This window comes from Entelurus aequoreus, linkage group LG02, assembly GCF_033978785.1.
Source record: "Entelurus aequoreus isolate RoL-2023_Sb linkage group LG02, RoL_Eaeq_v1.1, whole genome shotgun sequence".
NCBI classification, from domain to species: Eukaryota; Metazoa; Chordata; class Actinopteri; order Syngnathiformes; family Syngnathidae; genus Entelurus; species Entelurus aequoreus.
This window is the reverse complement of record NC_084732.1, coordinates 88,835,556-88,857,328: the sequence shown is the minus strand read 5'-3', so window position 1 is coordinate 88,857,328 and position 21,773 is coordinate 88,835,556. Positions and strand designations below refer to the sequence as shown.

Here is a 21,773-nt window from a genome sequence, read left to right as displayed (position 1 = left end):
CACCGTTGTATTGCACCCTCGACATAGATACTTTTTTAAATTTATTTTGTAATTTATGATTGGCCTCACGCGGGCCGGACAGGTACGCACAAAGGGCCGGTTGTGGCCCGCGGGCCGCAGAATGCCCAGGTCTGGTCTTGTCCCTTCAAAGCCTTCAATGGCGCGTCTCAAGCCATTGTGTCCAAATGATGGTGCAAAGCCTATAAACGCAGTGTGACTTTCTTGCACAAGGTAGTCGCTGTGCTAATATTATATTTTTTGGCGGTTCCAAGCGGTTGGCTTGGTTTATGTTCGATCACCTCCATCTAAACTGGGCTATGTGTGAACGCCCCTTCACAATAAATGTTTTATCAAAGCAGGCTGGTCACAGGCAGATATTATTTGGCTACTTGTCAGAAGATATATTATATATTTTGTTGCAGGACCTCAAGAGCTGCATTGAAAGGCTGGACCTCGATAACTATGATAAATGTCATGAATTAAAGAGTCCATTTAGGAGGAAACAAAGACTCATTCTTATCCGATCGCCCAAGTCTGGAAATAAGGTAAGCTGAAAGGGTTTGAGTTTGAGTTTGAGTTTATTTCGAACATGCAACCATACAACATGATACATCACAATTTCCAGTTTCTCTTTTCAACATGTTCGAAAAGGAGTAGGAAGAAGCAGAGCTTATTTAATCCTACCCCTTTTCTTTTACATAACAGTTGCTAAAACTTTTGTTCACTTCCTGTTCTCAATTTATTCACAATATACTCCATAAGTAATCACAATAAAAATAAATACATAAATGATAATTGGTGAAGTAAGTCATATTTTATATGATGAGATAAGTAAGATTATTTTGAGGATTAAAGAATGGATGGATGAAATAAATTCAGAATGTTTATCATGGTTCTTCTTCTTTGTACTTTGTAAACACTTTAAGTTTGAATAGTTTCTTGAAGTGGATCATATTAGTACATTGTTTGAAAGAAGTAAGTCTCAATATGAAATACAACATGATAACGAGTTTTAGCTCAAAGGACGCATTTATATTGTGTGTTAGGTCTGACTCTGACTATGCATTATGGTATGTTTCTTTATTTTTTATTTAGACATGTTTAACAATTTACATTACGTCGTTACAACTGTACAATTTAACATGTACAAAAAGGAGTAAAAAGAAGCATAGTTGATCTAATTTTACACATATAATATTAGGTGTGTCAAAAAAGAATGAATCTCGGTTCTTATTTGTAACGATTCTAAATCGATTGAAAAAAAAAAAAAAGATTAAATATATACATATATTTAATCCGTCCTGTCCAGCCACTAAGGCAAATTATTATTGTTGATGTAGATGCACATATTTGCTGTACAGATTTACTTTAGAAAAGAGAAGTGTGGAATACTTCTCTTGTGGCCCTATTTGTATTTGACTTTGTAAAATGTTTGGGTATAATTAATGTATGATATAAAGCTTTTTTTTTTTAGGATTACATCTTTTTTTATCTATTTGATGGAGGAATGCAGATAAGCATGGAACTGGCACCCAATGTTAATAAAAAAGTATTGATTTTAAATCAAGAATCGTTACCCCATTGAATCGTGTGGTGCCCAAAGATTCACAGCCCCAATATATATAAGATATATATAGATGATAAAGACACTATATACGTATATAATATTCTAATCTTATACATATATATGTATATGAATGTATATGTATGTATATATATGTGTGTGTATATATATATATGTGTGTATATGTATGTATATACGTGTATATGTATGTATACGTGTATATGTATGTATATGTGTGTATATATATATATATATACATATACATATATACATACATATATATGTGTGTATATGTATGTGTATATGTGTATATGTATGTATATATGTATATGTATTTATATATACAGTATATATGTATGTATGTATATGAATGTATATGTATGTATATATATATATATATATATATATATATATATATATATATATATATATATATATATATATATATATATATATATATATATATATATATATATATATATATGTATATATATATATATATATATATATATATATATATATATATACTGTATATATGTATATGCATCTATATATATGTATATGTATGTATGTATGTATGTATGTATATACAGAAATATATATGTATACATATATATATAAAATCAAGAATGGGATCATTCTCAAGAATGGGATCATTTTGGTTTATTAAAACTTTTTGATGTGACTGACAGGTTCCTGACATGATATTCCAAGCACAGACCGCAGTGGAGAAGGAAGCTTGGATTAAAGCCCTAAGTGAGGGAATCAGTCGGGCAAAGAACAAAGTTTTGGATGAGGTAGTATGAAGCTCATTTCATCCACAATTCTGCATGGAGATTGACTGTACAATTTTCTACAGGTTAAGTTGAATGAAAGCAGTAATTTACAGCATTTTACTCGAGCAAGACCCCAAGGAATCCGTAACCGCCGCCCACCAACCAGGATCCACATGAAAGAGGTTTATGTGATTGTGTGTGTGTGTATGTGTGTGTGATCTCAAAATTCAGAAATGTGTTTTGTATACTTTGTACTCGGCCCCTGTCATTGGCTCGAAGACCGAGCCAATGACAGACTGCGAGCGCTATTTTGCGTCTTTATTTAGCACGTCTGAGGAGTACGTTCAAACTGACACAATTACACACACGGCTTTGAGAAATCAGAATCAGAATCAGAATCAGAAATACTTTAATAATCCCTGAGGGGAAAGGAGAAAGGAGGCAAATGCACAGCAGCTCCATCCTTATTATGTTTGTCAACATATAGTTGCGATCAAAAGTTTACATACACTTGTAAAGAACATAATGTCATGGCTGTCTTGAGTTTCCGATACTTTCTACAACTCTTATTTTTTTGTGATAGAGTGATTGGAGCACATACTTGTTGGTCACAAAAAACATTCATGAAGTTTGGTTCTTTTATGAATTGATTATGGGTCTACTGAAAATGTGACCAAATCTGCTGGGTCAAAAGTATACATACAGCAATGTTAATATTTGGTTACACGTCCCTTGGCAAGTTTCACTGCAATACGGTGCTTTTGGTAGCCATCCACAAGCTTCTGGCAAGCTTCTGGTTGAATTTTTGACCACTCCTTTTGAAAAAATTGGTGCAGTTCAGCTAAATTTGTTGGTTTTCTGACATGGACTTGTTTCTTCAGCATGTTTAAGTCAGGACTTTGGGAACACCATTCTAAAACCTTAATTCTAGCCTGATTTAGCCATTCCTTTACCACTTTTGACATGTGTTTAGGGTCATTGTCCTGTTGGAACACCCAACTGCGTCCAAGACCCACCACCATGCTTGACGGTAGGAATTGGTGTTCCTGGGATTAAAGGCCTCATCTTTCCTCCTCCAAACATATTGCTGGGTATTGTGGCCAAACAGCTCAATTTTTGTTTCATCTGACCACAGAACTTTCCTTCAGAAGGTCTTATCCTTATCCATGTGATGGATGTAAACTTTTGATCGCAACTGTATATGGACTGTCGAAAAAAAAAAATCTGACATTTTGTCTAATCACCAATATATTTTTTTTATTTACTGTAAAGCTTCTGGGGGGATGATTAAAACAAATTCAATTGATGCGTTTTTGTGTATGCTGGTGTTTTTTTTTTTAACGTTTGTTTTTTCATATAGAAGATACCGTATTTTCCTGACCATAGAGTATGTAAGCATATGTAAGCTGCACCCACTAAATTTTAGGAGAAAAACAATAGTTTTCCATATATTAGCCACACGGATAATAAGCCGCAGATATATGCGTTGCGCAATGAGTTACTTACACCATACTTGCCAACCCTCCCGGTTTTACGCCTCTCCCGATAACCTCCCGGCAGAAATTTTCTCCCGACAAACTCCCGGTATTCAGCCGGAGCTGGAGGCCACGCCCCCTCCAGCTCAATGCGGACCTGAGTGGGGACAGCCTGTTCTCACGTCCGCTTTCCACAATATAAACAGCTTGCCTGCCCAATGACGTCATAACATCTACGGCTTTTAGAGAGTAGAGTGCACAACTGCGCACACAACAAGGAGACGAAGCAGAAGAACGAGGAAGTTACAGACATGGCGACGCCGTCGACGAGCAAGATGAAGAAATACGCTTGCAAGTTCCAAAACGAATGGAAACAAGAATTTCAGTTATGTTGAAGAGGTTCATTTAGCCTACTAATGTGTATTTATAAATGGTTGATTTATATAGGCTAGTAATGTAAAGTTTTGTACCTGACAAACGACAGTGACGTCACAGATGACGTCACACTAACATCACGTGACACCTCTGAGGAAGGCTGCAGAAGCAAGATAGCCGAAACTTGTCAGGTACAAAACTTTACGTTACTAGCCTATATAAATCAACCATTTATTAATAAAAAGAATTTCAGTTCATCCAGGACAGTTCGAAGGGGAAGGGGTATGTTGCCTGTACATTTTGTAGAACAGACTTCTCCATTGAACACGGTGGCCGAAATGATATACTCATTCATGAACGGAGAGCGAAGCACATGGCGGCGGCAGCGCAGCACCGTTCACAGCCCAGTATTATGGGCATTGTACTTTCAAGTACTACAATGAGTAGATGAGTGTTGTGTGTGTATATGTGTAAATAAATAAACACTAAAATTCAAGTATTTCTTTTATTTATATATATAATAAAATAAAAGACAAATATTATATACATTATATATATATATATATATATATATATATATATATATATATATATATATATATATATATATATATATATATCAATATCAATGACTGGTGAGGCACTGACTTCATCACAGTCAGATTTACAAACATATGAACCCTAAAGAGTATCTTATTCACCATTTGATTGGCAGCAGTTAACGGGTTATGTTTAAAAGCTCATACCAGCATTCTTCCCTGCTTGGCACTCAGCATCAAGGGTTGGAATTGGGGGTTAAATCACCAAAAATTATTCCCGGGCGCGGCGCCGCTGCTGCCCACTGCTCCCCTCACCTCCCAGGGGGTGATCAAGGGGATGGGTCAAATGCAGAGGACAAATTTCATTACACCTAGTGTGTGTGTGACAATCATTGGTACTTTAACTTAACTTTAACTTAACACATACAAACTGTAGCACACAAAAAAGCACATTTAATAAAAAAACGTTATTATGGTCTTAACTTTACTTCAGTGACGTGCAGTCACTAGAGGCAGGTGAGGCACGGCCTCACCTGCCATCATGGAAAGAAAAAAAAATTAAAAAGAAAAAATGTTTATTAAATTGTTATATGTATCCAGTGATTATACTATAAAGTTATTTTCCATTTAACTTCACCAGTTTTAGATCATTTTTATTCAAAATCGCTGAATTTTCACATTTGCCGTTCAAATACTGATCAGCAGACAGTTGAGGCACGTCACTGCGTTGTGCCTCAACATGGATTGCGGGACTCTGGTAACTGCTGGCCTGCTGTGCAGTGAGACCGTATTGCTTTATGAACTAGATTATACATTTCCATAGTTTAGTTAGCTGAGGTATATAATGTACAGTGTATTTTGTCAACAACTGTATGTGTGTAACGTATTTCTTGTGCTGAGCGATCATAAAACTGCTGCGAAGACACACTGGCTGAGGCTTGCCGCGCAGTAATCCCGCCTCCTTGTGCCGGTGCACCCCCGCCGTAGAAAACGGGGGGAAGGGGGTCCATGTTATATCAACTAAAGCCCACACTTAAACTTTCCACGTGCAAGATTGAATCTATTGTAACCTATTTTTATGGGCTTTCCTCTTTGTGATGTTAATTCCTGTTACACGCTGTTATACAGTATATGCCTTGCATATGAAGGCGTTAAGAGCGGAAGTGATGACACGTTGGAGTGGAGCGGAGGTTTTTGAAAGAAGGTAAATAAAGTGGTCCTCGTGTAAACTGGAGCCTCCGTGTTTATTATTTTGTAGTTTCATTCAGTATAGGCGACATTTATAAACCCTCGGTTACACTATTTAAAAAAGTTATTTAAGAAGAAGCCAAAAAGTGCAAAAACAATAATGTTCGTGTTGGAGGAGTTGTGAATGACCGCAGGGCCACAACATTAGGTACACCTGCAGACTGCAGCATGGATTTCATATTTCAGTCATTCACAACTCCTCTAACACGAACATTATTGTTTTTGCACTTTTTGGCTTCTTATTAAATAACTTTTAAATAAATTAAATCTTGCACGTGGAAAGTTTAAGTGTGGGCTTTAGTTGATATAACACTCCCGTCAGGGGGTGCATCCTGCGACGGGAGTGCATTAATCCAGCACAACAGCGGGGCATGGACTTCATTTATAAGTAAAGGTAAGACCATAATAACGTTTTTTTTTAAATTAAATATGCTTTTTTGTGTGCTACAGTTTGCATGTGTAAAGTTAAAGTTAAGTTAAAGTACCAATGATTGTCACACACACACTAGGTGTGGTGAAATTTGTCCTCTGCATTTGACCCATCCCTTGATCACCCCCTGGAAGGTGAGGGGAGCAGTGGGCAGCAGCGGCGCCGCACCCCGGAATAGTTTTTGGTGATTTAACCCCCAATTCCAACCCTTGATGCTGAGTGCCAAGCAGGGAAGAATACTGGTATGAGCTTTTAAACATAACCCGTTAACTGCTGCCAATCAAATGGTGAATAAGATACTCTTTAGGGTTCATATGTTTGTAAATCTGACTGTGATGAAGTCAGTGCCTCACCAGCCATGAACCTCACCGCACGTCACTGCTTTACTTATAAGTGCGGGAACAGTGGTGTTCGTATTGGAGGAGTTGTGAATGAATGAAATATGAAATCCGTGCTGCAGTCTGCAGGTGTACCTAATGTTGTATCCCTTCAGTCGTTCACGGCTCCTCCGGCGCGAGCATTGTTGTTTTTGCACTTTTTGGCTTCTTGTTAAGTGACTTTTTTTGGGTAGATTCGGTCTTGCACGTGGAGGGTTTGGGTGTGGGCTTTGGTTGGTGTGGCGCTCCCGTTGGGGCCTGGGGTGCATTCTGCGGCGGGAGTGCTATAACCTGCACAAGGAGGCGGGGTTACTGCGAGCCTCACACAGTGCGTCTTCGCAGCAGTTTTATGATTGCTCAGCACAATAAATACTTTACACACATACAGTTGTTGACAAAATACACTGTACATTATATACCTCAGCTAACTAAACTATGGAAATGTATAATATAATTCATATAGCAATACGGTCTCACTGCACAGCAGGCCAGCAGTTAGCCGAGTCCGCAATCCATGGTGAGGCACAAGTGCCTCAACTCGCTGCTGATCACCGCACCGTCTCTTCTCAGTATTTGAACGGCAAATGTGAAAATTCAGCGATTTTGAATAAAAATAATCTAAAACTGGTGAAGTTAAATGGAAAATAACTTTATAGTATAATCACTGAATACAAACAACAATCTTTTTACATTTGTTTTCTTTCTCTAGTGACCGCACGTCACTGATGTATGTATATATATATATATATATATATATATATATATATATATATATATATATATATATATATATATATATATATATATATATATATATATATATATATATATATATATATATATGAAATACTTGAGTTGGTGAATTCTAGCTGTAAATATACTCCCCTCTTAACCACGCCCTTAACCACTCCCCCCCACCCCCCACCTCCCGGTATCGGAGGTCTCAAGGTTGGCAAGTATGACTTACACAGAAATATTTAGTCAATGTTTATTTAGACTTAGACTTAGAACTTTATTGATCCTCAAGGGAAATTGTTCAAAAGGGAAATTGGACATTTAGATACCTTAGTTGTTTTTTTACACATCTAATTGTTTCCAAACAGTTTCTGTAACACTGCAGTAAAAGGGCTTTGTCATACAAAACAAGTCATCATCATGGACACACCTGCTACGAAAGCTGGCTCTCCAATCAGCAAAACAGACTCAATAACTCCACAGTGACGTTTTGGTAAATTTACTGAGGAATTTGTGAAACTGAATACATATAAAAATAATGTCATTGTAAGGTAATACTAATAACATAGACACTTGTAAATGTGTTGATATATTAGCTAATGATAACGATTCTCACTTGATTACATTTCGATAGCACGTACAAATATGAATGTAAACACTCCCACAGACACCACACATGAGACGATTTAGTAAGTATAAATAGTTTTAGTTGTATAGTAAAACTTGATGAAGAAATTGAAGAATCCATACAAGTAGAAACGCTATGGATGTCTGAAGACCAAACGGCAATTGTACTTCCAGTTGAAAGCTCTAGTCTAAACAGAAGGGCACTGCAGCACCTGCAGTGAGCAACTCCCTTAAATGATGGGTCCATAGCAGAAACAAAAACACACCATTTAAGTGTCTCTGCTTGTTTTTTTCTGAGAAGCATTGTAATATGTCCGTCAGCGGGAAAAAAAAATCCATAAATTAGCCGCACCGTTTTATAAGCCACACGATGCAAAGCGTAGGGGAAAAAGTAACACTTTATAGTCCGAAATTTACGGTATATTAATAACATATCTCCTATGTGGAAAAAAACGTCTTGCGATATGCATTTTCTATTCTTCTTCACATTCGCAGCTAGTGCCTTAGCCTGTGGGAAACATGAGTGCACCTTTAGAACAAAAAAAAAGTGGTTTCCTTTGTGAATGCACCACAGGACTGCTTCTAAAATGCCCATAAAAAGTGGTTTGTTTCAAAACATGGCAAAATACCACAGTAAATGATTGTCTTCATGGTGAGAACCGCATGTATATACTGTATAATAAACACATAGTACACGCAAAAACCTAATTGAAATAAGGCGATCTGCACCACTTTTCAATAGGCCCAATTCCAATGTTCACCCTCACTCACTACATCTACACCACTCGAAATGAAGCAACAAGGGGTAGAGCTTTGTAATCTTCCCTAAGAATCGGGACACCACTTGCTACGTCACTGCATAGTTTACGTTCGGGCATGTAACGACTACGTCGTTACGTTTGCACCCACACCCCACCTAGCATTGTCCCGATACCAAAATATATATCAAAATGTATTTTGATTCTTTTCGATACTTTTCAAAATAAAGGGGACCACAAAAAATTTCATTAAAGTTAAAGTGCCAATGATTGTCACACACACACTCTGCATTTGACCCTTCACCCTTGATCACCCCCTGGGAGGTGAGGGGAGCAGAGGGCAGCAGTGGTGGCCGCGCCCGGGAATCATTTTTGGAGTCATTTCAACAGAAAATCTTGATAAAACTTATGATTAATCATATGTTTCTTATTGCACTCAAAGAACAATTTTAGAAGATTGGAATTCAAATTAAAAGGCATTAAACACTGTGGGCTTTATTGCACTCAAAGACTAGTTTACAATGATTTTACATTTTACATATAGCCTGCCAAAATCTAGATTTAGGTTAGAATACATTAGAAACTTTTATTGACATTGTATTAAATGCTTCATGATAATTGATTGCCAATTTTGATCTGTGTTTGTAGCTCTCATAATTACGGAGCCCCTAAAGGGACATGGGAATTTTTTTTTTTTTAGACATGTATCTCGTGGCCACGAGAAAGTATCTCGTGGCCACGAGAAACATATATACAGATATAAATTATATGGGTAGATATTTGCTCTAAAAAGGGTATTTCAACAAGTAAACAGTACAGTAGGTAGTTGATGTTGATATATATAATGCACATAAGGGTATTCTAGTCAGATGCGCGTGTGTAAATATGCGATGTGTAAATATCAAAATGTTACGTACGTCGAATCACTTTTTGTCAGGCAATATTACATTTAATGACAATTTTACATAAATGAATACATCCAAACACGTTGTACATATTTATTATTTGCAGGAAGAAATAACAGTTACAATTGTGTGTGTATCTTCCAAGCAAGAAAGAAGTTTGATCACATCAACATGGGACTAACTGACACACTCCGCTTCGCTGCAGGTCCGCAAGCCACGCCCACCCCCCACAGCCACAGAAGAGGAAAACTGTCCTTTCCCGGGCATTATAAAGTCTTAAATTATGTCAAACACGTAGCGTTACAATAACCAGGAAGATAAAGTGTTTGTCTCACACCTACTAATCAAGCATTCACATTTTGCCACAACACACATGGGGGAAAGTCCTAATTGGAAATACAGCCATATTAACTCCTAAACTGCCATTTTAACACACACCAAACCATCAGCACGCATCCAATGCTTTCTCGTGGCCACGAGAAAGTTTCTCGTGCGCACGAGAAACTTTCTCGTGGCCACGAGAAACTTTTTATAAAAAATAAATAAATAAAAAAAAAAATTAATATTTTTTTATTTTATTTTTTTTTTAAATAAAAAGTTTCTCGTGGCCACGGGAAAGTTTCTCGTGGCCACGAGATACTTTCTCGTGGCCACGAGATACATGTCTAAAAAAATAATAATTCCCATGTCCCTTTAGGGGCTACGTACATAATGAATGTGAAAGATAGGCAATTTTTTTTTTAAAGTGCAGTTCCCCTTTAAGCTAGCACACATTATTATTTCTTTGTTGTTTATTTCAGATACCAGACAGATATCAAACTTTCAGACAGATGCTAAATAACAGACAGACAGAAAATGTAAAGATCTGACAGAAGAATCTTATTCAAAAGTTATTCAATCTTTGATTGAGTGTTTGTGTAGATGAGGTGTCTCAGCAAGTCCGCCTAAACATCTTAAAGTATTTAAGTGACGGGCCGTGCGTTTCCCACCTAGGCCTTCAGTGATGTCCGACTTCGATGATTCTCAAAATACCATACTGTAATTTATGTTGCCACATGACCATTGCTGGAGAAATACTATACAGAAACACATTTACGCACTACAACAGTGTACAAAACAAGTTATTTTCTGGCGCATTTAAAAATCAATAAACCCGCATCAGCAATTAAAACATATTAAAACATAAAAATAAAATTGAAAAAAAACATATTAAACGTGAAAAAATAAAGAAATAAAATATCTGAATTCACAATCTGTAGAAACCATTCGAGCTTCTGGAGTTGGCTGACATCGTCTCACAAGATGTAGTTTATCTTTAAATATTCTTCTTGAAAATGGCCTTGCAAATTAAAGTGTTGTCTTGTCTAATCATAAAAGATGCGGACGAGGCGTCTTGGCTGACTTTTTAAAGTTTACTCCACATGGTGCTCATCAAAACATCCCGCAGCCGGCATTGCTAAACGCGGCTACTGTGGCATGCTGGGTAATGGAGTTATTGTGTTACCGAGCTCATAACATCACTATATAACAGCCTTAGACCATCTAGTAGGCCTTACTGACAACAACCCGTGATCTGATTGGCTATAGCAACTGTCTGTCAACTGTATGTGCCCGTTCACTTACAGTGCATGGACGCCAGCATTGCTAATTCTGAAGGATTCGAGCCGATTTGGTACAGCATTGGCAACATAAGCTAGCTGAATTCTGATTGGATAAAAACTTTATAACCTAAAAAGAACAGCGCTGGAAGGAGCATAATATGACATGAAGAGAATATGACTACTTTTAGATATTTAGGGAAAGTTAAAAAAAAATTACTTTTATCTTTAATTATGATCATGATTTCTGGTTATGTTAGGACAGCAGAGAAGGCCTTGCTGGCCCTGACGGCCCACCACTGCATTTAACACTCTGTAATGACATTGCTATTTGTATTACCCAATCACCCAAGCGAGTTAAAACACTTGTTAATGTACTGGCGAAAAAAATCATAACAGGAGAAAATTCACAATGGTTGCCTACCTGCGTATAATGCCCATATATTGGCCACTTTTGCTGTTTTCTTCTGAGTGGTCGCTATTGACATGTTTGATTGTGTTTATATTTTTATAAGTTATAGTACATCAAATGGAATTGTCTGTTTAGTAGAAGATGCTTTAATTCTTAAATGTCCATGAAAAACATTTGCTGTAATTCAAGGATTCAAGTTCAAATATAATGTGTACATGAGGTTCATAATAAAAATACTTCAATGAAGTATGTCAAACAGCCATGTATGGAATATACTGTAAAGCTTTCTTCTGGAACACACCAAAATTATAAATTTTATTTTGATTCTACTTCCTGTTTGCAATCTCAATTTAAATTCATCGAATTGACTTTGAATTTGGGATCTCAATTTAAATTATAATTCCTTCTGTGATCATGCATTTCAAGTTGAATTTAAAGTTTTATCTGTGGAATCATTTCCTTTTAAGCTTGCGGAGTTGTCATCCGAAGGAATGCTGCGCTTGGGTCTTGCCACCATGCCGAATAGCACATATGATGATGTCGACACCCTTGTAGAATGCCACAAATCCCTTGGGAAACCAAAAGAACCAGAAGTTGAGGAGAGCCGGACTCAGGTAAAGGTTGGTTCCTAAAAATGACGCCTACCAAAGTAACAACATGCATTAAGTGTGTATAATGCAATTGTTTTGCTGACTTCAAGGCCCTGATGTTGCCCATGGTCCTGCCTGAAGACAGTGATGTACCTGCTGAAGAAGCCACAGAGGGTTCATACCCTGTAAGTACGTGTAAGAAAGGTCCACCCCCAACAACTCCAAATCTCGCAAGCAACTACTCAAGTGAGCTTCCTGGAGATTCCCAATTTAGGCGGCAAATCCAACCTCCAACCCCACCAACCAAAGACAAGAAGCCATTGCAAACTTCAGAACTAAACCAAGAGGCTGCAGACAGACCAGAGGTTACGGGAAGAATTACAGAGAACGTCTGCAATGATGAAGGGGTTGTTTTAGACGAAGAAACCAACTTAATCATAGATGACAACACAACTCCAGAGGGCGATGAGCCTTCGTTGTGTCTTGAAAAAGGATCGGTTCTTTGTTTGCATGCAGAAGAGATCCCGTGTAATGACTTGCTGAAAGATGATGACGGTCCAATTCTTGCTCAAATATCACAAGTTAAAGCAAATGCAGCAGAGGAATGTGTTTTAAATGTCAAGTGTGAAGCTTCTAGCACCACCTTGAGAGGGGGAAATATCGGCTTAGGTGTGTTTGACAGCCGTGTAAGGGTTACACCTGATGCCAGATCAGAGGTCTCAACACTGTTCCAAGCAGCCTCCTTTGGAGATCTGCTGTCTGACTCATCTGTCGGTATTCATGGGAGAAGTGTGGTCCTTCCCAAGCAAACTTTCAGCAATCATTTGGCCAAAGTTGAAAATGAGCTGATGCTGGAAGTGGAAAATACAAAGAGGTTCATGAGCAGAGTGGTCGGGGATGATGATGATGATGGTTCCACGCCGGAGGAGCTGCTGAGTAAGGCTATGGAGAAGTTAAAGAAGGCTGATCAAGTCCTCACAGAGGTCAAGAAACTGCAATTTACAAAGACTTTGAACAAAAGAAATAGCTGGTGAATGAAAAAAACAACACGTTTTTTTGGCTGGACACAAAATGCATGTTTTCAAGAAATGACATTCAAAAGCAGCATCTTCTTCCGTTGGAATATGAAAAAATAATATCTTCAATATGATTTTAAACATTTTTGATTGACTGGTTGATGCAGGATTCACGTAAACGCGATTGCAACAACTCCGCATTTCCTTTGTGTTCAGACTTCAGGGATACCCTGAAGACTGGGATCCCCAAAAAAATTTCCGAAGAAAAAATTATATCACGGACAAAAAAAGTTGTTTTGCTCTACTAAAGCTGTCTATATAGTCTTTGAGCATGAATAGAGGAGTCCTGCTTGAAAGAGAATGTCTTCTAACACAACCTGAACAGTCCAGCTGCCATTGATTTAATGCCCTGATAATATTAGTATAAATATTTTTAAATTTTTTCTTGTCATTTGGCTCTTTTTCTTTCTGTTCGGACACTCCTTTTCTAAAATGACCCCTAAAGTCTAAAATGTGGCTTCCTCCCACCTCCAAAAGACATGCACCTGGGGATAGGTTGATTGGCAACACTACATTGGCCCTAGTGTGTGAATGTGAGTGTAAATGTTGTCTGTGTTGGTCCTGCGATGAGGTGGTGACTTGTCCAGGGTGTACCGCGCCTTCTGCCCGAGTGCAGCTGGGATAGGCTCCAAGCACCCCCTGCGACCCCGAGAGAGACAAGCGGTAGAAAAAGGATGGATGGCTTATTGCTGACAAGGCAAAGTATTATTAGTGTCATTAGTATCAACATTTCTGCTCTTCTTTTTTTTCTTGTTTAATTGTAATTTCAGAATGTGCCACGGACCAATAAACCGCACTTTAGCCAGGCATCCTGCTGTAGACATAAACACAAACATAAAGTTAATGAAAGTCATTATATCACTAAAGAACTGCCTAACATGCATATTTTTGGACAGTGGAAGTGGGAAATTAATATTTGAAGCCAGAAACTTATTAACACATGACCGCTGTGTTGCCTGATACTCAAATCTGTTTTTTCATTGCTCACAATTGAATCATTTTCACAAAATACTCTTTCATGCTCGTGCTTGATTTTATTTGTCTTTTTTGTTCATCATAATAAATTATATTTCATCAAGCAGCAGTGTTCCAACCTGAACAAACTGTACAGTATTAACCTATTAATGTTTTTATGGTTTATTCTGTCTTGAATGTCATGGATTATTTGCATTAATTTGTAGAAATGTGGGGAAAAAAATTAGAAATACTTGAATTACAAAAGTATTGAACTAGAAATGAGTGACTTAGCAGTACTTGCACATAACCTTTCAAAAAATGTTTATATGACTGATTTGAGCTCTTAGTTATGCGTCCACTTTTTTCAGACAAGGGTTGTTGCTCAGCTCGTTCAGTGTTTTTAATGATGTACAGTGATACTTCGGCTTACAAGGTAGGTTCTGTGACAGAGCTCGTAACCCAAAATACTCGTAACAGAATCAAAGTAATCCATGCTTTGTCCCCCTCTCCCCTCAAAACAGCACAATTTTAACATTTAACATGCTTTTAATACAAAAACACTTTTGTAGATGAGAAATATTGTATGAAACACAATATTGTAGTTGTAGGAGACAGAATTGTGTGGTCCCTGTGCCATGCACTTAATTAGTATAACAAGCTGCAGCTTGCTATACTAGCTGAGTGTGAAGCGACTGGGATGAGAATCAGCACCTCCAAGTCCGAGTCCATGGTTCTCGCCTGGAAAAAGGTGGAGTGCCATCTCCGGGTTGCGGAAGAGACCCTGCCCCAAGTGGAGGAGTTCAAGTACCTCGGAGTCTTGTTCACGAGTGAGGGAAGAGTGGATCGTGAGATCGACAGGCGGATCGGTGCGGCGTATTCAGTAATGCGGACGCTGTATCGATCCGTTGTGGTGAAGAAGGAGCTGAGCCGGAAGGCAAAGCTCTCAATCAACCGGTCGATCTACGTTCCCATCCTCACCTATGGTCATGAGCTTTGGGTTATGACAGAAAGGACAAGATCACGGGTATAAGCGGCCGAAATGAGTTTCCTCCGCCGGGTGGCGGGTCTCTCCCTTAGAGATAGGGTGAGAAGCTCTGCCATCCGGGGGGAGCTCAAAGTAAAGACGCTGCTCCTCCACATCGAGAGGAGCCAGATGAGGTGGTTCGGGCATCTGGTCAGGATGCCACCCGAACGCCTCCCTAGGGAGGTGTTTAGGGCACGTCCGACCGGTAGGAGGCCATGGGGAAGACCCAGGACACGTTGGGAAGACTATGTCTCCCGGCTGGCCTGGGAACGCCTCGGGATCCCCCGGGAGGAGCTGGACGAAGTGGCTGGGGAGAGGGAAGTCTGGGTTTCCCTGCTTAGGCTGCTGCCCCCGCGACCCGACCTCGGATAAGCGGAAGAAGATGGATGGATGGATGGAGCTGCAGCTAGCTTTGCCTCTGATATGTAACACTGCTTGTTGTATTGTCTGTGGATTATTGCACTGAATGTGTATTGGCGAGGACTTTGTATGGAGTGCCAAATGTAAAAGTTCAGTCCCACTTTTATAACAGGCTATTTTTCAAATTTAACTCACTTTTCTCACATTTAGCTGACTTTTCTTATATATATTTCATTTTCATCACATTTAAGTTTATATTAATGATTGACTCTAAATATTATATCTAAATGTTAAATCTAAATCTAAACGCAATCAGTGGAGATTAGAAGAATTACCCAGGATGGTCTGGTGATGGGGGCAGCACGGTGTCGCAGGGGTTAGTGCATGTGCCTCACAATACGAAGGTCCTGAGTTCAATCCCGGTCTCTGGATCTTTCTGTGTGGAGTTTGCATGTTCTCCCCGTGACTGCGTGGGTTCCCTCCGGGTACTCCGGCTTCCTCCCACCTCCAAAAGACATGCACCTGGGGATAGGTTTATTGGCAACACTAAAATGGCCCTAGTGTGTGAATGTGAGTGTGAATGTTGTCTATCTGTGCTGACCCTGCGATGAGGTGGCGACTTGTCCAGGGTGTGTACCCCGCCTTCCGCCCATGTGCAGCTGAGATAGGCTCCAGCACCCCCCGCAACCCCGAACGGGACAAGCGGTAGAAAATGGATGGATGGATGGGTCGGGTGATGGCCATAGCAATAACGCTTGGAGGATCCTCCAGCCTACAGGTGAGTGCTGTAATCTACAGTAGAACGCACTCAAGGCTATTATATTGGGTAAACAATTGTACGATTGCAATGGCTTTATAACAAAACAGTTGTTACTCCCAAAAAGTGTTCCCGAAAAGCTAACGTTTCGATTGTTATTAGCTAGTTATATGGTTGTTTACCTGAAAGGGAAACTACACTTTTTTTTTGTATGTCATTCACAATCCTCATGTGAGACAAGCACACATGCTGTTCTTTTTTTATGCATTCTAACTCGTAAGTAAGTGTTAGCTAACAATGGAGGAACTGCGGATTTGATCTCGTCTGCCTATGAAGCGCTCTTAAAAAACTTTATCACCTAATTGTCATTGGGGGCCACACCGCAGTTATGGCTGCTCTCAGGGGGCCACTTGTCACTGTGAATAATACAAGAATACAATTGTATACGGTCTCACCTCATGATATCAATACACAATTGCCTATGCATTTGATTTTAAGATTGTTTTATTTTTTTGTACACTAAAAAAAAGTGTAGATTTTGCAGTAAAAAACTGAAAGCTCAGTTGCCAGAATTTTAACCTAAAATCTTGAGTGGTTTTTACAGTATATAACTGTAAAATGAAAAATGGTACCACGATTCACGATTCAATTCTGGGGACTGAACTGCCAGTTTTGTACTGTAAACTGCAAACTTACATTTTGATGGATAACTACCTGTAAAATAATAAGTGTAGCAGATATTTTAAGTATTTATTTTTGTTTTAACAAAACAATGTTTGAAATGTATGGATGTCTTTTTGTGTCTTTCTCGCAATCTCCAAGTCTAAGTTAAATGTCGAAGTTGACAAAGTTCTTGGGTTATGGCCACAAACCGACTATACAAGTGTGAGACATGATTTATAATTTAGCACAAACTTTCAAACCGTCACCAACTCAGAGGTGATGCAGCAGCACACCCACAAAAACTGTGATAACGCTCAACTGAAAGTAGTTCCTCTGCGTTATCTCTTATATCAATTGGTCGCAATTACTTGGTTAATATGTAGGTCACAACATGTAAACAAACAAACAAACAAACATGTAAAGAATTGTTGGCGGTTTTTAGATGTTTTTTAAAGAGGACTCCCAATAACTTCATTGTTAGCCGCCTCATACTTGTCACATTTGAATGACAAGCGGTAGAAAAATGGATGGATGGATGAATGAATGGCTATAAAAAGAAACACATATGTGATTGTGAATGATAGGCAAAATTCCCCAAAAACTGCAGTTTCCCTCTGATGCAAGCAAGAAATTCCACTTGGAGTTAAACCAATTTTGTGTTTTGCAGTTGGCAATGTGGGCGATCTCCCATGGCCCAATCCATGTATTCGCCACTTCTCTTCAAGTTAGTGGAGTGGGTGCTGAGGTGTCCTTACTATCACGGGAGATTGAGTCATGAGATTGTTTGTCACTAGGGTTGACAATCATCCAGTGTTAGCCAGGGCGTCCAGTATATTAGGCTAAATTGGTTTACCCATATGGGACTGCAATCGTCCTGCGAACTATCGGAGAACAAAAAAGGCTGAAATCTTCCTGCAAAAAGCAGATACGAGAAAAAAATCTAACTTGCGATGGAAGTTAGATTTTCATACTTTATCAAAAAAAGATTTGTCGAGGGATATCAAGGGTTATGCGTTGGTTGTGTTCTCAGACATATCCATCCATCCATTATGGATATGTCATCCAGTTGTATCCGGTGCATATGTACCTAGTCCACAGGCTTGCCAGTCCGTTTATCATAATGCTTCATGCTTGCGAGTTTTCGTTTTTTGGCCTCATTTTTTTTTAAACCTATTTGGCCCAGTTTAGGGTCCATATTGTGTTTTCTTTGAGGTTTATTCATATGACCTAACATACATCCCATCCCATCCATTGTCTACCACTTGTCCCTTTTGGGGTCGCGGGGGTTGCTGGAGCCTATCCCAGCTAAACATGGGCGGAAGGCGGGGTACACCCTGGACAGTCACCACCTCATCACAGGGCCAACACAGATAGACAGACAACAGTCACACTCATATTCACACACTAGGGCCAATTTAGTGTTGCCAATCAACCTATCCCCAGGTGCATGTTTTATACAGTAAAGATAAAAAGGGAACATACACACTTTCAGTATTTTCAGCTGAATCAGAAAGTCAATACAGCCCAACATTGTATTTCTGCATCATGTTACCACTGTCCCTTGTTTTGTAGTGAGAAAGTTGGCTGTAAACTACTTTATACAAACCCCGTTTCCATATGAGTTGGGAAATTGTGTTAGATGTAAATATAAACAGAATACAATGATTTGCAAATCATTTTCAACCCATATTCAGTTGAATATGCTACAAAGACAACATAGTTGATGTTCAAACTGTTACAATTTTTTTTTTTGCAAATAATCATTAACTTTAGAATTTGATGCCAGCAACACGTGACAAAGAAATTGGGAAAGGTGGCAATAAATACTGATAAAGTTGAGGAATGCTCATCAAACACTTATTTGGAACTTCCCACAGGTGAACAGGCAAATTGGGAACAGGTGGGTGCCATGATTGGGTATAAAAGTAGATTCCATGAAATGCTCAGTCATTCACAAACAAGGATGGGGCGAGGGTCACCACTTTGTCAACAAATGCGTGAGCAAATTGTTGAACAGTTTAAGAAAAACCTTTCTCAACCAGCTATTGCAAGGAATTTAGGGATTTCCCCATCTATGGTCCGTAATATCATCAAAGGGTTCAGAGAATCTGGAGAAATCACTGCACGTAAGCAGCTAAGCCCATGACCTTCGATCCCTCAGGCTGTACTGCAACAACAAGCGACATCGGTGTGTAAAGGATATCACCACATGGGCTCAGGAACACTTCAGAAACCCACTGTCAGTAACTACAGTTAGTCGCTACATCTGTAAGTGCAAGTTAAAACTCTCCTATGCAAGGCGAAAACCGTTTATCAACAACACCCAGAAACACCGTAGGCTTCGCTGGGCCTGAGCTCATCTAAGATGGACTGATACAAAGTGGAAAAGTGTTCTGTGGTCTGACAAGTCCACATTTCAAACTGTTTTTGGAATCTGTGGACGTCGTGTCCTCCGGACCAAAGAGGAAAATAACCCTCCGGATTGTTATAGGCGCAAAGTTGAAAAGCCAGCATCTGTGACGGTATAGGGGTGTATTAGTGCCCAAGACATGGGTAACTTACACATCTGTGAAGGCGCCATTAATGCTGAAAGGTACATACAGGTTTTGGAGCAACATATGTTGCCATCCAAGCAACGTTACCATGGACGCCCCTGCTTATTTCAGCAAGACAATGCCAAGCCACGTGTTACATCAACGTGGCTTCATAGTAAAAGAGTGCGGGTACTAGACTGGCCTGCCTGTAGTCCAGACCTGTCTCCCATTGAAAATGTGTGGCGCATTTGAACATCAAATATCTTGTCTTTGTAGTGCATTCAATTGAATATGGGTTGAAAAGGATTTGCAAATCATTGTATTCTGTTTATATTTACATCTAACACAATTTCCCAACTCATATGGAAACGGGGTTTGTATGTTTAAACTTGTCAAATAGTGTTTTCATACATATTTTATTCATGTGTATTTGTGTGATTCATATATATCACATTTGTGCGATTACATTGGTGTTTACATATCTTATTTGCTGTTACCTTTTTTTGTATACAAGATTGTATATAATAAAATATTACAAATAGTATAATAAATAAATAGTAATACAAATAGCCAAGACTCCCTCTCGTGTTGGTTGTTGTGCATACTTAATATTCAGCCATATATCAGTAGGTATTAGTATTAGTGTTCCTATTCCTTCCTCAGTTTGTGTTCAAATACATTTGTCAAGTTGTCAGTGCAACCAAACGTTCATCTTCATTCATGATTTCCTGCCTTTTTAAAAGCCTTTTCCCCTATTGTAATTTTTCCAGTGATATGATTGTTCGTCAAAATGTGTCAACGTGTCTTTATTACCTCTTTATTACAATGAGTTGGGACAAAACGGATACACATTTCTAACCAACAAAAAGGTGGTGTTCACACTCTCCGCCATCAGAGGGCGGTAATAAACACGACAGTAGCTTGCAGACCGCTAACAAAAGAAGAAGAAAGTAAAGGAAAAATACGACAAGGAAGCTTTTGTTTTATTTTGTTGTCACCGCGACAGAATACACGTTTTTTGGAACTATGTCGTCTTTACAAACTGTTGAGCCAAATGGACATAAAGGTAGGCTTTAGGTGTTTAATGCTCGATACTATTCACAATCATGCTATAAGAGAGCACTCGTCACCACCTTATGGCTAGCTAGCTAAAACTAACATTCGTATAAATTCATGTTTTGTCCCCACTTAGGGAACAGGCTGGCGTGTTCATTGTACGGATGTACACGCGTGTATACAGACGCCACTGCTTTGGAAAGTCATGTCAGGGACCATGAAATCCCAGCTCAGTCTCTAAATGGTAAGACATTCCATAAAGATGTATATTTGACAATGATAATATGTTCTTAGTATTTTGGTATCGGTCTGATCAAGGGACACTTCTAAGATCATTGAATAATTTTAAACATTTGCCTTATATTTATATATATATATCTGTAGACTACAGCAGCAATAGAACAAAAAAAGTAAACTATACTATTTGACAATCATTTAACAATATGTAGTTACAACAGTATGCAAAGACCTCCAAATACACATTTTTTAAAAATATAAATAAACATTATAATAATTACTGCTGTAATAATAAATAAATAAATACATTTTACTAGATGTTTACATAGGTAGTAAAGAAGTTGTTTTTAAAATAAAATTATATACTTGTTCCTGTACCGTTCTTTGCTCTTAAAAACAGCTGTTTGTGGTCACAAATATGATTAGAACATGTGAGCATTATTTTGGTTGTTGAATTTATTTTTTAAATTCTTGCCACTTCATTTTACGCTGTGGCATTTTATTAAGTCTTTTTTTTGTCGAATAGAGTCCGGTGACACTTTGCTTTTGTGTTCCAACAATTCCCGCCAACCTGGAAAACTAGTTCAAGTAGGGTTTTCCAATTGATGATGCGCAGGCCGCTCTTGAAACGTGGCTGGGGTTTTTTTTTTATGCCCCCAAAAAATTTAGCTAAATTTGCTAAATAGAGCAAAATTCATCA

At 38.6% G+C, this 21,773-nt stretch overlaps 2 protein-coding genes across 3 annotated transcripts in view; both read left to right on the top strand.

Moving 5' to 3' along the window:
• LOC133640423 (pleckstrin homology domain-containing family O member 2-like) overlaps positions 1 to 14,554 on the top strand; it is a 37,996-nt gene extending 23,442 nt beyond the window's left edge. The window contains exons 3-7 of one of the 2 annotated variants that reach the window (XM_062033829.1): positions 423 to 545; positions 2,257 to 2,361; positions 2,424 to 2,522; positions 12,287 to 12,439; positions 12,520 to 14,554. In XM_062033829.1, coding sequence (XP_061889813.1) covers positions 423 to 545; positions 2,257 to 2,361; positions 2,424 to 2,522; positions 12,287 to 12,439; positions 12,520 to 13,443 — 1,404 coding nt within the window. In that variant the 3' untranslated portion in view covers positions 13,444 to 14,554. The remainder of the gene's footprint in view (positions 1 to 422; positions 546 to 2,256; positions 2,362 to 2,423; positions 2,523 to 12,286; positions 12,440 to 12,519) is intronic. The other variant, XM_062033836.1, reaches the window with a different exon arrangement.
• A 6,124-nt stretch (positions 14,555 to 20,678) lies between these two features.
• The window catches only part of LOC133664817 (zinc finger protein 414-like), a 16,689-nt gene continuing 15,594 nt past the window's right edge, over positions 20,679 to 21,773 (top strand). Inside the window, exons 1-2 of the mRNA XM_062069750.1 lie at positions 20,679 to 20,846; positions 20,973 to 21,080. Coding sequence (XP_061925734.1) covers positions 20,807 to 20,846; positions 20,973 to 21,080 — 148 coding nt within the window. The 5' untranslated portion in view covers positions 20,679 to 20,806. The remainder of the gene's footprint in view (positions 20,847 to 20,972; positions 21,081 to 21,773) is intronic.